The 16,689-nt window shown below is 30.6% G+C and overlaps 2 protein-coding genes across 2 annotated transcripts; one reads left to right on the top strand and one right to left on the bottom strand.

Annotated features, from left to right (window-relative positions):
• Positions 1 to 10,493: 10,493 nt before the first annotated feature.
• Positions 10,494 to 12,929, bottom strand: L228DRAFT_89575 (putative C6 transcription factor). Its single transcript, XM_018336943.1, has 3 exons — positions 12,740 to 12,929; positions 12,107 to 12,688; positions 10,494 to 12,057 (listed from the first exon to the last, which is right to left on the bottom strand). The coding sequence occupies exons 1-3, from the start codon at positions 12,749 to 12,751 to the stop codon at positions 10,828 to 10,830; spliced, it is 1,824 nt and encodes a 607-aa protein (XP_018189668.1). The 5' UTR covers positions 12,752 to 12,929; the 3' UTR covers positions 10,494 to 10,827.
• A 559-nt stretch (positions 12,930 to 13,488) lies between these two features.
• On the top strand, positions 13,489 to 15,989 carry L228DRAFT_244992 (putative MFS aflatoxin efflux pump). The gene is made up of 6 exons (XM_018332058.1): positions 13,489 to 13,555; positions 13,614 to 14,122; positions 14,210 to 14,470; positions 14,529 to 14,864; positions 14,918 to 15,098; positions 15,152 to 15,989. The coding sequence occupies exons 2-6, from the start codon at positions 13,871 to 13,873 to the stop codon at positions 15,877 to 15,879; spliced, it is 1,758 nt and encodes a 585-aa protein (XP_018189667.1). The 5' UTR covers positions 13,489 to 13,555; positions 13,614 to 13,870; the 3' UTR covers positions 15,880 to 15,989.
• Positions 15,990 to 16,689: the final 700 nt, after the last annotated feature.

The following is a 16,689-nucleotide window of genomic DNA, read 5'->3' as shown; positions in this document are numbered from 1 at the left end:
TAAACTATTAATTTTAATAATTAAAAGGCTTTAAGTTTTAAGTTTTATTTTATTTTTCAAGTATTATATTTAGTTAAATTTAATTTTTTATTTTTATAAAAAGGCAACTAAATACACTTTATATAGCTACTTGAAGAAAAAACTAAAAAAACTTATTTTTAAGCAATGAATCTATTAATGGCAAACTACTTCTAAGAGAAAACATTACAAATAATTTCAAACTTTTCTACAATGAAAACTATTTGAAAAATACAAGAACCCTAGAAGAAAATTAGTTACAACTACTATTCAACTCAAGATAGAATATAATTACTTCAAATCCTACTTGTACAGGCTACCTGCATATAAGTCCAAAGAATGTAGCTCTATCTGCAACTTTACTCAGAGTCCAGCTCATTTATTACTATTCTGCTTTCAAACAAAAGAAGCCAGAAAAACTTTATTACAAAAAGTAAAAAGAAAAGTTTCTACTTTGAAGTTACTATATACTAAAAAAAACTGAAACTACTTACTGGAATACCTAGATACTACTAAAATAGCATTAAAAATGTAGTTACTACATCAAGAAAGATAATATCAACAAGAAACACTATGGAACTAGAGTAGACTTTAAGAAGAAAATACTTCTTGAAATCTTTATAATCAAAAAACCAGATTCTGGTTTAAAAAAAACCAAAACTAAAACTTGACTTTCTTTTATTTATATTGATTTTATTTTGTTTATTTTTACTATTTTTTTGTATTATACTATTTTTTTTTATTTTTTTTTTGATGGATAATATCCAGTATTAGCTTGATTGATTCTAGAGTGACTTTCAAAAGCTTAATATACATTTTATGTATTTAAACCACAGACCCTGCTATAGCTTTAAAGCTGCATGCAGAATAAATAAATAAATAAATAAATAATAGAATATATATTTAGTAAGTTTTGCAAAGAGATTAAAGTTACAAAGTTACCTAAAAACTTGGATAATATATTATCTGTATTTTTCTTTTATTTGGCTGAAGATCAAGATATTATCCATATAAGCAATGCAGAAAATATCTAAATACTTAGCAAAAACTTTATTAATTAATACTTGAAAAGGCACTAGAGTATTTGCAAGTCCAAATAATATAATCAAATATTCAAAAAGCCTAAAACAAGTTTAAAATGTAGTTTTCCATTTATTACCATCTTTGATATATATATAGTTATATATATTTCAGAAATTAAGTTTTGTAAAGATTTTTATTCTTGAAAAGCAATCTAAAAGCTCTAAAATTAACAAAAGTAGGTAATAGTTTTTTATTGTAATAGTATTTAATCTATAATAGCTGATAACAGGGTAAAGTTTGTTTGATTCTTTTAGCACAAAAAGTACTTAATTACCTTTTTATAAAAATAAAAAATTAAATTTAACTAAATATAATACTTGAAAAATAAAATAAAATTTAAAACTTAAAGCCTTTTAATTATTAAAATTAATAGTTTATAATTATTAAAAATAATTATATAAAGTTAAATTTAGCTTAAAAAATATTATAGCAAAAGTTAAAAAATTATTTTAATTTAGTTTTAAATTTAAAATAATTTTAAATAATTTTAAATAATTTTAAATAATTTTAAATAATTTTAAATAGTTTAATTTAATTAAATTTAATTTAAAAAAAATTAAAATTAAAATAGTTAAAAAAATAAAAAAAATAGTTTTAAAAGACTATTTTCTATTTAAAACTAGCTTATTTTTAAAACAAGTTTAATTTCAAAGCTCAATATTATTTCACTGAGCTAGAAGTACTTTTTTTCTAAAAATAGTTTGAAATAAAAAATATATATAGTAGAAAAAGAATAAAAAAATAAATAAAAAGATTTTTTAGCTAGAGATTAAACTCAGGTACTTAAATATTTATAATATTTATATATTTTCTAATTGAGAAATAGCTCTTCAAATAATATATTTTTTAAAATAAAAATTTTTATTTTTTTATAAGTTTTTTTTGTTTTTATATCTTTTAATTAGAAAATAGCTTTTAAAATTAAATTATTTTAAATTTTAAAGTTTTTAATTATTTTTTTTTTAAGTTTTTTTAAAAAATTTATAAAAAATTAAAAAAATTAAATAAAACTTAAATAAAATTAATATTATAAAAAAACTTTTTTAAAATTATTTAGTTATATTATTTTTAACTAAAATATTATTAAATATAATTAATTTAAATTAAATTAAATATTTAATTATTTTATAAATAATTAAAATATTATTTATAACTAAATATATTAGTTTCAAATATATTAATTTTAAAACAAATAAGTAACTTATTATAATATATTATTCAAAAAACCTATAACTATTTTTAATAATTTTAAATAATTTAAAGTAGTTTATTAATTATAAATTTTTAAATTATAATTTTAAATAGTTTTTATATAATTAAAAATTTATTTAAAATTATTTATTAAACTATATAAAAGGCATCTAAGTAGGAGCAAGCTTACTAGTAAACTAAAAAATTTTAAGATGCTTTTATAAATACCTTCTAAGATATATTGCTATAGTATATTAAGTTTTTTCAATGATAATATATATATTGAATCATAGAGTAGTATTTTTCTTTCAACTATCTTGATTGTATAATTATGAAATCCATGTAATAGAAGTAGAAAATTATTATTTTTAAAAATATTTAAAAATTTCCAATATATATATAGTAGTTTAATGTTTTTTTTATTTTGTCATTTTTTTATATTTTCTATCAAATTTAATTTTTTTAAAACAGAAACAAAAAAGATACTAGCAAGAGTATAAACTTGTTTTATTTTCTATATCTTCTTGTAAAAGTTTTTCATTTGTTTAAGATATTAAATTATAAAAGTTATTATATATTTATAAATAAAGTTTCATTTTTAACGGCAATTTAATTCTACTATTATAAAATCATTAGTTGATAGAATGATACTAAATTGTTATAAGACAAGTTTAGGAATTTTTTCTAAGTTTTTGATTTGTAAAAAAACTTATATCTTTCTATATCTTTCTATTACCCTACCATTTTTAAACAAAAAATATTCATTTATAGTTGTAATAGTAACTCCAAGAGTATTTACTATAGATTTTAGCATAATTGTAAAAGTACTTCCATTATCTATATAAACTTTAATTTAATACTAACAATGATCAGGATATAATATTTCTATATCAAGGAATAACATTTTTCTAGCATTATTTTCTTTATTCAAGATAACTTTCATTTTATAGGCAAGTTTTGTAAAGTCTTCTAAAGATAATGTACTTAATGAGGCAAGGTTATTCATTGGGTACTGTCTTTTAAAAGATTGTTATACTGTTGTTATACTAAATTTTGTCTCAAATTGATTTGTATTGTATTTGTATTAGAAAAATTCCTGCATTTAGATGCATAATGTCTTTTACATTTACATTAATAACATACTATAGATTTATTTAGGTTTTTTACTACAAAACAAAATTTACTCTTTCAGGAGTAAATATTTATAAAGTTTAAATTTTTTACTAGATTATATAGAGGTTTATAAATTATTTAAGGCTTTCTGTAATTGAATAGAGATATGTCTATGCATCATTTGTTTTTGAATTTTTTTCCTACAATATAATAAGCAAGATTGCTAACTTTTTAGGCATTTATAATCATTATTGGTTCAGTAATTTCATCAATGAAAGAACAAAATTCAAGCTACAATCTATCTTGAAATTGTCAAACTTGAGATTCTTGCATATACTCAAAAGAACTAAAGCTGGGGAGTTATATTTGTAGACAATTATAAAATTCAATTGTTATTTTAGTATTTTGCTACTGTAAAACTCTGTACTAGGCAAGATTTTCCTGAACAAAAAATTTTATTGTTTTAAAATCTTTGCTTTGTATTTTTTTGAACCAATCTCATGTTATGTTTTAGACTTTATCTTGATAAAGTCATCAAGTTTGAAAAGCTATACTAGCAAAATATTACCTTGCAAAAAAAATTTTGTTTTAATTGTTTACTCTATAAAAAGTATTAACTTCAAAAATATATTTATATTATTTTACAAATTGCTTGAATTTGATAAAATCTTTATTTTTAAACATTAAAAAGTTTTGCTATTTAATTTTTTAATAAGATAATAGGCTTGCATTAATGTATTTTCAAGATTTAATTAATTGTATCTATCTGCTAGAAAACTATATTAACTAGATTAACAAGTTTTAACTAAGCTTAGAGTAATATTTTCTTATATATAATAAGATTTAATATTGTTTTAACTATTATTTAGATTATTAAGCAAGGCTTTTTGAGCTCATATAGCTAATAATTGTAGGAGTATTATTATTTTCTTTTACCTAAAATTTTTTGCTTGATCTAGAAACTTGACAAAAGGTAATTGTAAGCTCAGAACAAAAGGTAAAAGTAAGTTTTAATTTTTATTCTTGCTCTTCATGTTGCTATTTGTATTTTCTTTAACTGAAGCTAAAGTTTTAGTTGCTTCTTGTATAGTATTGCTAGCTGTCTGTATCAGGTTTTTTTCTATAATTGAAGCATGGCAAGTATTTCTGGACATTGAGCAAGATATGGGTAGTTTTTTGTTTTTTTTTTCTACTCTGGGCATCAACTTTTATAGATATAAGTAGTTAGAATATTAAGATATTAATAGTTATATTAGATATACAAATAGGTAGGGCAAAAAGTAGGATTTTATTGACTATACAACTAACTGCTACTAAATTTCTAACTCTTAATTTTAATATATATCTTAATATCTTGCTTTTTTATAATTTTTACCTCTTTTTTTTTCTTTTCTTGCTCTACTTCTTGCTTTATATTTTACTCTATATTTTGTTTTGTATTTCATTCTTTATCTTGTCTTTATTATCATTTTTTACTAAATAAATTTAGTAGTTAGTCATGTAATAGTTTTCAAATATTACTCTTAAAATGTAGTAGTCTATGTCAGGGTATCCTAACAATATTTACTTAAAACTTAAAAACATTGCTTTTAAAGTAGTTATTTCAAGTATTTATCTAAGAAAAATAAAAACTTTCTTTTATTTAAGAATTAATTACTTTAAAAACTACTTTTGAAAAAAAATGCTTAGTTTTTTAACTATTTTATTTTTTATACTATCTACAAGTCAAGAAATTATAGAAGTTTAATACAATGCTCAAACATGTTCTTGGCCAAAAATTACTAAATAAAAAATTAAGTATATTTAGGTTATAAAATAAATAAAAATAGTCTGGCAGGCCTTCAATCCAGCCTTTTACCAGAGTTAAATTTAAATAATATTTTAACAACTTAATCTATAGATCTAGATTGTTATTTTAATACTTACTTGATTTATATAATTCAAACTATACCTATAGATGGTCTAGGATTAAATTAACTCTATTTAAAACTTTAATCTAACTACTTAAAGTTATAAACAAATATATAAAAATTGCTACAAATATTACTACAACTAGTATTAATACTTATATACAAGCTAATAATATATATTATATTAATTAAGTAATTAAATTATAAATTGACAAATATAAAATTATTTATTACAGCTATAATTATATGAATTATAGATAATAATCAAGATATTAAATGATATAAATCATTTCATTTTTAGACAATTATAATCCTTTGCTCTCATATAAATAAATATATAATATGTATACACTAACTAGTAGATAATATAGTATACAAGGTTTTTATTTTTTAAATACTTCTATCTATAATTTTTATCTCCATCTATACCTTGTTCAAAACAATAGTATTGCTTTTTTACCTTGTATTTAAATAAATCAGTATTTATATTTTTTATTACTTTTATAGCTTTCTTGATTTTTTTAATTCATTTTCAAACTTTTTTAAGTATTATTATATTGAGATAATCTTTATAGTAAACTATTAGTACAAGAGATTGCTAGTAAATTTAAGAAATATTTTTTTACAAGATAAATTAAAAAATACTAGTGTAAAAAAATGATACTATAGTAGTAAAGCTCAATTGTAGTAATTTTTGTAATAATAATCTTTGTAGTAATCTTTTAGTACTTATATACAGATAGTATAAATTTTTAATTTATTTAAAATTATTTTTTATTTAAAACACTTAATATTTTATATTATATAAATAAATTTAAAATAAAAAATTTTTTATTTTTTTTATAAATTTTTTTTGTTTTTATATTTTCTAATCAAAAAGTAGCTTTTTAAATAATATATTTTTTAATTTAAAATTTTTTTATTTTTTTATATGTTTTTTTATTTTTATTTTTTTATTTTTAAAATAATTTTATACTATTTTAAATTAATTAAAAATTATTTTTAAAAAGTTTTAAATTTTTAAATTATTTTAAAATTATTTTATAACATTTAATAAAATTTAATATTATTATAAAGTTTTTAAAATTTTCAATTATTTAATGTAAATATAAATAACTAATTATATATATATAATTAAAATAATTAAAATTAATTTATATCTATTAATTATAAATTAATACTATTTTTAATATTTTAAAATAATTTAAAAATTTATACTATCTGTATGTAAGTAGTAATATAAGAAAAAACTATTAATATTCAAGAAACATTACTAGAAAAACTATAATATAATTAAAAAATTAAAAAATTATATAAATCTTTACAAAGCAAAATTAAGTTTTAAAACTAGAAAATACAAGAATATATTATTAAAAAAAATAAAAATATATCTAACATTCTATATTTTATTATTAAAACTAGTACTAAAAAATATACTACTTGTAAAAAAACTGGACATTGTATTTAACGATCAAAAATACAATATTAAAGAGGTTTTAAATATAAAAAAAAAGTTAGCAATAAAAATATTATATTAAATAACTTAACTATAATAAAAAAATAAATTTATAAAAACTACAAACTAATTTAAATTGCCTTAAAAAAATTACTAAATATTATTAATAGTACTTAAAACAAAAGAAATCAAGAGATTCAAAAAAACTCGTTAATGAAAAAAAATTAATAAAAAGTTTAGAAAAAATAAAAAGATTAAAAAATTACTCTAGCTGCTTAACTTTCTTAATGAAAGCTAGCTTTTGATTAAACAATTTTTTTTACAAGAAAAGAATTTATTTAATTATTTATAAAGGTATAAATAATAAGTAGCAAGTTTGAAAGTTTGTTTTTTTATAAATTCAAGTTAAAATTTTAACTTGTAATACTTTTTTTATAAATAATTCTATTTATAAGTAAAAACAATAAAATTACAAGAAGCATTATATAAAATATACTCAAAATAATAATTAAAATCTAAAAAAACTAGATAATAATAATTATTATAATAATAGATAAAACAAAAAATTAGTATTTTATAATATAAATAACTTGTTTTTAAAGCAAAAAAGTAATAAAATTTAAAAAAAGATTTAGTTTTTGACATAATAAAAGTTAAAAAAAACTTATAAAAACAAGTAATTTATATAAAACCAAGGCTACTAAAATAGTTTTTTAAATTAAAAGAGTAAAAGAGGAAATTTAATATAATAATAGTTATAAAGATAGTAGAAACAAGAAGTACAAAGTATAAAAACATAGCAAACCTAAAAATATCATAAAACTAGAGTTACATGATAATAAAATAAATAAAAATAGAGGCTAATAGTAAAATAAGTAAATTAGTAATAATTAATAGTAATTAAGACAGATTATAGCTAATTAGTACTAATTAATGAATAAAACTATTAGAATAAATTGTTTATATAAAAAAAATTCATATAATTAGATTTATTTTATATAGTTCGAGATATTAATTATTTAATACTTATTATTTAATTATTTGATTTTTAATATTTAAATATTAGTTTGATAATAATTGTATTTATTTACTTATATTATCTAGCCTAAATTATTATTTTACCAAGTATTTCTATCACTAAATAATATTATAGAAAGTTATATTAATAGATAAAAATTTCTTGAGATATTAATAAAAATTTATTTAGAAAAATATTGCTCAATGCCTATCTGTAGATATTACTATAACAAGAAGCAGAATAAATATTAATAAAGTTTAAATGATTAATTGAATAAATTAAAAAGTTTAATTATAGAATTCAATTTACTAACTATAAAACTTAATTTACAGGTTTAGATTTAATTAAATTTTCTTGAATTTAATTAAAAAATTTAACTAAGTATAAAGGTTTTAGTTAAGAAAAAAGTATTACTATTAACTATAAAATTATAGATATAATATAAATAAATAATAGAATAAAAACTAAAGCTACTACAGAGTAACAAGACCTTATACAATAATAAATAATTAAGCAAAAATAAAGAAAATAGATAAAGTATAACAATTTATATGAATTAAATTTAATAATTTATTTCTTGAATAAAAAGTATTTTATTTAAGTTTTTTATAATTTTTACTTATAAATGTACTTATATATAAAATTAATTAGAATTAAAAAATCTAATATTATTTTTAGATACTTGATACTTTAATTTCTTTAAAGTAATTAAATAGTTTTTATTAAAAAATTAATTTAAAAAATTAATATTAATTTTATATTACTTACTCTAGAGATTATTTTTATAGTATAATTATTTATAATATAGTATTTTATTTTATAATCTAGTAATATTAAAAAATTAAAAAATTTTAAACTATTTTGATTTTTTATATAATTAACAATAATAAAAAATAGTTTGAACCATGCTAGAAGTAGACATTGCCTAATTAGTTAATAATATATACCTTTTTGCAAGGCATTACTATTTATATACAAGGGTTCTATTGCTTGCTACAAGGTATAAATTATAAAAATAAATCTAGATGTATACATTATATTATAAAATAGTCTCTTGTAGCTATTTTCCTTTCTTCTCTTCCTTGAATGTAGAAACCCAAAATTTAAAACTCTTGAAGTTTGATACAGGTAGTAGTCTACCATCTTTCCAGAGTTAAAGAATGAAACTCACTAAATTACAATTAAAGCTTTTAGTATTGTAGTTAAAAATTGTAGTTAAAAATCTATATTTTAATTTATCTGGCTCAATTTTCATGCTATATACTTTGTAGTTAATATATTTTCAATATAAAATATATAGGTTTATTGTAAAAATCATCTTTATATTAATTAAATTTAGAGAAAAAAGGAAAAAGAAGCAAAACTTCAACAGACTAAATTTTAATTTTTATACTATCTATACTATCTATACTATATGTATGTATATCAATATATATATCAATATATATATTAATACATATACCAATATGTATATCAATATGTATACTAATAACCCTATACCTTTAATATACAAAATAGTTCAAAGTCTATCTCCCTTGTGAAATATAGTGTGAAACAAAGAGACAGCCTTGCATCAATTAATTGACTCTTGCATAGGTAACAAAACTCTTGCATGCAGCTCAATTATATAAGGAGTCAAAAAGGTCCTGGAATTTTAATTCTTTCAACATCACTATGCTATGACTACTATGCTATGAAAACAAGCTTCTCCAGCAAGGCTGTGGAGAATGCTAAGAGTCCAGACTAACTTTTCAGACTAATCTCTCAATAGGGACCACCTGATTGCCAGACTAGAAGCTCCCAGTGGTCAGTGCCCAGCGCCCAGGAATTGCCCGTTCAACTTGTTAAGCTATATGTAAAAATTATATTACTATATACAAAAAAATTTTCTAGTTAGCTTGCTTGTAAAATACAATAATGTATAGAATAAATGTAACATATAATTAGCTCTATAAGATATAATAATATAATAAAATATACATTAAAAAACAGTGATTAAAATATTTATATATTTTCAAGATAATTGAATTTTATATTGTATAAGTCGTACTACATATATCATATATACAAATGTTAGTTGGAAAAGATGTCAGAGCAGAAAAACAGAACAGAGAAGCAATAAGAAAACACCATTATAGAGTAAATAATACTCTATACTATACTCTCCAATCCTCCCGTGACTCGACTCGCATCAAACAGAATAGCGTCCATTGTGCCTGCGTAAGAGCAGCAAGAGTCATATCGTTGAGTGACCATGTCCACCGCCATCAAGTCGGCCATGTTGGACTTAGTGGAGAGTTAGGGTATCTGTCGGAGGCTCTAGCAACACTGCAGCAGTTACGTCCAACCTTCAGAATCCTAGAAGCATAGGCTCCGACGGGCCGTGAAGCTTTTCGAAGCATTCTCAAAGGGCCGAGCAACTTCCCGCTCAGCCACGCTGCCGATTTTCGAGAGTCGTTGCAGGTAGCGGTTTTCCAGCTGATGAATTTCAATGGCGGAATGATTTCCTTACTAGCAGCTTACATTCGCATAAGGAACATGTCATATCTCTCGAGGAGAGGTTGTGCTACCCTTTGCGGCTTATAGGCTGTCCCCAACGAACTTGTGTGATTCCCGAACGTCCAGAGATATTAAAGGAGCGCCCCGTGAGCCATTGAGGCTTTTTGCACTAGCAAAGTTGAAAAGGCTTCGACATTAACAATGAAGCTCATATCCAGCTGGAATCCTAAAAGTAGAAACTTCCTTTAACGAGCCTGGGAGATCTTCAGCCGGTTTGAACTGACCCATGTTGAACGCAGCCACTTAATTCAGCAAAGCGGATAGAGCTTCCTGAAGCTCAAGAGGCCCATTGTCAATATTGAGGCTTGAGCAATTCGGACCATGATCTGATTATGTTCGAGAGAGTTGCGATAGCCAAATGTGGATGATTCGTTGCTGCCCAGAGCCTGAATTACTGCCAAGAACAGCCAGTCTAGAGTAATGTCTAGCACGGCTAGTGAGGCAGCTGTGGCTCAGTTGACATAGCAGCCTCACCAGCCTCAGGCATGCATCAAATACCAGTCAGTCGTGGTCCCATCTAAATGATTCATGTCGACGTCCATTGAGGTGTGTCTATGTATGTCCGGGTAAATCTCAGGCGCCAAACCCGCGAAATCCTGCCCTTCCATGCCGTATGGCGTGCCAAAGCCACGAAATTCCATTGGTATGGGCATTGAAAAATCGTCAATGCTCATGTCCAGGGCACCGCTAGGCCGGTCTATTTTGTTGTTTTGTGCATTCGAGGTCATTTGCATCATTTTGGATCTGATGTCTGGCACAATCCGTGGAAGCTCCAGTGGTTTTCCTAATCTTTGAAATGCTGCTTCACACGCCTCCCACGCCTGAAGGATAATTTTGGAAAGAAATTTTAAAAAAGGGTTCATTTGTTTGATGCTCAAGAAGCGAGCCTCGTAGTTGTCGCTCATGACCTTCCAAGTCTTCTCAACATACTCCTCAAGAGGCCTCTTTTTTAGGTCTTGAGCAATGTGGAGGTATGCAGGAAATGGAAAGTGAAACTGAACAAGCCAAAGGTATCCTTTCGTAAGAGGGGAAGTCATAAGCTTGGTATCACACTCGAGCATGCATAGGGCGTAGGAGGTGGCAGCGTCGCGCTGCCTGTCGGTCATGCCCGTCTGCTGCGCTAACGGGTATCTGGAGTAGTGTTCCAGGAGACGGCTTTTCGCAAGATAACCGCGCGTGAACCAGATTGTCATATAATGAAGCGGATTCTCCGAATTGCAAAATCTAAGGTATTTGTCCTCCATGGCTTTCTCGAGGGCGATGAGCTCGCCTCCTTCTATACCAGCGCCGTGTCGAGTATCCTTAGCAACTCCTTTCAAAGATGGATTGGTAAAGTCGAGATGGAAGGCGCGGTGGCGGATACAATCACCCAATTCGCTGCACACGACGGCAAAAAGAGCATCCGTGGGTTGCTCGTGAACAGCTGGAAGGGTCCTCATCTCTGGCCGGATGTCAAATTCATTCACATTGAGAGGAGTCCTGCAGTCCCAGGTAGGAGCCAACATCGAGGACTTGTGATCAGATATCTCGCAAATGCGATTGTCAAAATTGACTAGAGACCACCAAAGTCTGCGGCGCATCTCAGCCTCGAGAGCACTGCATCTAGCATAGTTTGACTCGTTATGAATACCCATGCGTTGTGCAATGCGAATGGCAACGCCAAGCATTGAAGAAAGAGACCGTGGGTCCGCATCGAGCCTGACCGAGATCTAGAAGCGTTAGAGTAAAATATGCAAGATGGCAACCCGACTGGCTTACTAGGTAGAGATACAATGCCGTCAGACATTCGTGGTCATCGGACCGCAAAGCTTCACAGTTGAGTAGAGCTTGCTGACATCCAAACCGATAGCTCGCTAGAAGGTCTTCCCTTGGCGATCCAAACAAAGTACGGCATTCGTTTTCGAAGAGACTTAGAACAGAGACGCAATATATACTAAACATAAGCGCTTCGAATGTAGGACTTATGTTTGCCACATCGCTGGCGGCGTCGATAATGCGGGCTTGCAGGGTAGGGGTGTGCGTAACTTTGAGCAGCGGATTGATATTTTCCAAATAAATCTGCCAAAGCCTGAAGATTTGGACCTGTTCCGGGTGCAAGAAGGAGAGATTAACATTTATCTTGCGTGGACCAAACAGAATGTGGTCGTTGCTGTCGTATGCCTGATTCAACGCCTTCTTGATCACAGATTCGCAAACATCATCGCGTGGGAGACTGCTGTCGTTTTCATCATCGTTGCCGTTGCCGTTGCCGTTGACGCCGCCCTTGTGGTGGTGGTTGTTGTTGTTGTTGACGTTGCTGTCATCGACGTCGTCATCATCGTCTTCGTCGGAATAGAGGGACTTTCCTCAATTGTTAGTGGAGAAAGCATTCACTCGAAAAATTAATCGTACCATTTGATCCATAAGGTGCCAGAAATTCCTAGGAGAGGATTAGTCACCTAGAGATACGTGCTCATAAGGAAAGCGTAACTTGGCCTCGTATACTGTTTCAGGCTTGATATTCGTCTTCTCTATTGAAGGCCGATCCGCGCCCGAGCCAGGTTCTCCTGGATGCGCACCACCGAGAGAGTCAGAGCCTCTGCCGTTCTCGCAAGGAGAACCTTTCTCCGCCGCAGGCGGGTGCAGAGGCTCAAAATCTATGTTGTTCTGACGGAGCAGGCTCTCGTAGCGTCGAAGCCGCTCCAAAAGCTCTCGCTCCGGAAATCTGCGACGACGCTGGCGCGGGCCTCTCATTTCAGGCATGCACTGCGCATGGGCCCTTACGCAATTGGCGCAGGGGAATTTGCGGTCACACTTGACCTTGCGCTGCTGACACAGCATGCACGCAAGCACCCGCTGCGGCTTCGCAGCGGCTCGCGAGGACGCGGTCGACGGAGGAGAGGAGACGGCGGAGGAGCTCTGCTCTGCCATCGGTATAGCTGTTGACATGTCCAATCTGTCAGGGACTGCAAAGGCAGACAGAGATGGAGGTACGTGCCGTGACGCAGCTCTCGGGAGGTGGGGGAGCCGTCTCGGGCATTTTAATGCACCCCACCGAAAGGACCCTTAAACGTCACCTGCCAAGCTCGGACTTTTCTACTTCCCGAACATAACAGAAAACCAAACTCCCTCGCCCGGGTTTCGCGGACATACTGTCGTCGAGTCGATATGTTCATAAAAGCAGAGCCTGCCGCTGAGACGGCATTACTATGTAGCGAGAGATCTCTAGTAAGAAATTGCATTGTCATTTCCGTAATGCAACCTCAGTTAATAAAACCATTCGCAGATTCCGTGCCTCAGGCGCAATGTTAACCATCCGCCTTCACCGGGCTTTACTAAAGCCCGACAAACAAATGCACCAATTCCGAATTTTCATTTGCTCCCAGCTTTAAAAAGCCAAAATTTCATTTCGCCTCTGCTTTTCAAACCATAATGGCGATCCCATCGTCCACAAACTGTCAATATCATCATTTACATCAACAGTTCCCGGTTCTGCTCCATGCCCCTTGCGAGAGAAAAGTATCTTTTTATTGAAGTAGAGCAATGACTTCTACAATATTCAAGAGATCTCGGGGCCTAACGACTCCTCAGAGCGCCAAATTGGCAGCAAAAGAACCATTAAATTTGGCCACAACACACGTCGGCGAGATGCCTGAAGATGTTGCGGTCGAAAATGATTTGAGAAACCCCGACGGAACCTATCAGGAGCAGCCGGCCACAAGGACTGCTCTCCTACTCATCTCGGTCCTCATAAGCATGTTCCTGGTCGCTCTAGATAGAACTATCGTCTCAACGGTATGACGACACTTCATACAGCAGAGCTCACATTCAGACGATCCTTGTTGTCGCGCTGCGAGACATGTGCTTACTTATTCTGGCCAGGCAATCCCTCAAATCACTGATGAATTCAATTCCCTTACTGACGTCGGCTGGTACGGAAGCGCATATTTGTTGACATGTTGCGGGTTTCAGCTCTTGTTTGGAAAATTTTACACATTGTACTCTGTGAAAGGCGTCCTTCTCGCAAGTATCCTACTATTTGAGATAGCCTCTGCACTCTGTGGAGCTGCGCCTAACTCGGTGGCCTTCATCGTTGGAAGAGCACTCTCTGGAGTGGGCGCCGCGGGCATCTTTGCTGGGACTGTAAGTTCACCGCTAATTCGCTCGTTCATCACCCTCAACTGCTGACATTTATCCATAGATTGTGTCCGTTGTCTATGTTGTTTCCTTGAAAAATCGTCCAAAAATACAAGGCCTCTTCGGTGCCCTCTTTGGCATTGCTTCGATTGTGGGCCCAATGATTGGCGGGGCTTTTACCTCAAATGTAACGTGGAGGTGGTGCTTCTATATCAATCTACCTATCGGTGGCGTGGCGATGGTTGTCATCGCAATGTGTCTCAGGGTTCCCGAACGAGAAACAACCAAGCTCCCCTGGACGGAAAAGCTGTTGCAACTCGATGCTCTTGGTACTACAGCCCTATTACCTGGTATGGTCTGTCTTCTATTGGCCCTCCAATGGGGTGGCCAGACGTATTTTGTGAGTTACTCAGACCGTCATTTTGAAATTTCCTATGTATTGATGGTCTTCAGTGGAACAACGGGCGTATTATAGCATTGTTGACACTTACAGGAGTGTTGCTTGGTGCATTCGTTGCTGCCCAGATATTCCTCCCTAAGACAGCAATGATCCCTCCGCGTATTTTCAAGCAGCGGAGTATCGTGGCCGGGTGCTGGGCGACCTTGTGCGTCGGCTCTTCGCAATACATATATGGTAAGAAGATTAATAGTCCGATATCATCACCTTATGGCTGAGCTTGGTTACAGCATACTTCCTCCCTATCTGGTTTCAATCCATAAAAGGTGTCCCTGCCGTGGATTCGGGCATCCGCCTTCTGCCTATAATGCTATCAATGGTTATCGGCTCAATTCTCGCTGGAATCACAACTTCGAAGATCGGATACTACACGCCATTCGCAATCGTAGGATCTTGCATCATGTCTGTGGGAGCCGGGCTCCTTACAACCCTCCAGATAGACACAGGTGAAGGGAAGTGGATCGGTTATCAAGTCCTGTACGGATTCGGCATGGGTTTGTGTTTCCAACAGCCGAACCTTGCAGTGCAGACCGTATTGCCGACGGAGGATGTGCCGATTGGTTTGGCGCTGATGTTTTTCAGTCAACTCCTGGGTGCAGCGGTGTTCGTCTCGGTTGGGGAAAACGTACTAGGCAATCAGCTTTTGCACCGGCTTTCTGGGGTCCCTGGATTTAAATCAAGTCTTATTACATCCGGTGGCGTCACGTCGCTCCTTAACTCGCTGTCTACGAATCACCGGGAGACAATCGTCGCAGCTTACAATGAGGCGCTGCGGAGGGTCTTTCAGATCGGGCTGATCCTTTCGTCTATTACCGTCCTCGGCGCAGGCGCGTTGGAATGGAGGAGCATCTTGAAGAAGCCGGAGGCGAATGCAATCCCTGATATTAACAAAGCGGCTGAAGAGAAGAAGCTCGGGGCCAATACCAGTTCGAAATCGGACTCAGGGACGGTGGGTTAGCGTCAGAGAGAAAAGGACAAATTAAGCCACCCGCTCATGTCAGGGACTACAAAACGGACTCAATTCAACACTCGTTTAACAAGCTGAGCATATCCTTAAAGATCCAGACAAATATAAATATAACACTTTCCATAACTACCTTATGCTTGACATTGAAGATGATTGTTGGTCCAAGCGAAAGTAAGAAACAGTAAGCAAAACCAAGCTTACTCAATCAACTTAGATATATCTGTTTATTGATATTAGCTTGCTATTTATAGTTTGCTCTGGAAAAAGAATTTTGGTAAATAAATTATTTGATTTTCACTACTATTGACAGAGTTTGTTTTCGGAAAAGGACGTATTTTAACGTATCTTGTATATGAAAGGGAAATGAAGAGAAGCTTTGATCAGTAAGAATATTTGATTCTCAACCCTATACCGTTTTTCTCGATTCGTAGTGGAAGAGAGAGAGCTCGATAGAGATCGAAGACAGCTGAATCAACTCGCTTCATTGTTTCACCACCTCATCGAGTACTACATTGGTTATTTGTGCAAGAGCGTCCATCTCCTCATCCACAGATATACCATAATTCATCCCGAGTGAAAGGCTACTTCCGACGTAGATGGGCATTCTCGTTTTCCGTGCAAGAATCTGGGCAACGCGAGTAGCAAACTCCAGGGAACCTTCCCGCACATAAAGTGGCGTGCTAAGTACGCTAGTGCTGCCAACACTCTGTAACAATCTCAGTTAGCAGATGTCGAAATGCTTGGCTGTAGAGAATTGTGGTCTTACTGGGGGGATAGCATAAACAAAGCTACCAAGTGTAG

Source organism: Xylona heveae, assembly GCF_001619985.1.
Source record: "Xylona heveae TC161 unplaced genomic scaffold L228scaffold_3, whole genome shotgun sequence".
In the NCBI taxonomy this organism is placed as follows: domain Eukaryota; kingdom Fungi; phylum Ascomycota; class Xylonomycetes; order Xylonales; family Xylonaceae; genus Xylona; species Xylona heveae.
The sequence above is the reverse complement of the archived record's forward strand: the minus strand, read 5'-3'. Positions and strand labels throughout refer to the sequence as shown.

Bases quoted from the DNA above. Each gene is read 5' to 3' on its own strand.
- L228DRAFT_89575 (XM_018336943.1), bottom strand. The intron at 12,058-12,106 runs GTAAGCCAGTCG...TAACGCTTCTAG, and splicing joins CGGCATTGTATCTCTACCTA to ATCTCGGTCAGGCTCGATGC.
- L228DRAFT_244992 (XM_018332058.1), top strand. From the start codon at position 13,871: ATGACTTCTACAATATTCAAGAGATCTCGGGGCCTAACGACTCCTCAG. The intron at 14,123-14,209 runs GTATGACGACAC...TATTCTGGCCAG, and splicing joins ATAGAACTATCGTCTCAACG to GCAATCCCTCAAATCACTGA. The intron at 15,099-15,151 runs GTAAGAAGATTA...GCTTGGTTACAG, and splicing joins CTCTTCGCAATACATATATG to CATACTTCCTCCCTATCTGG.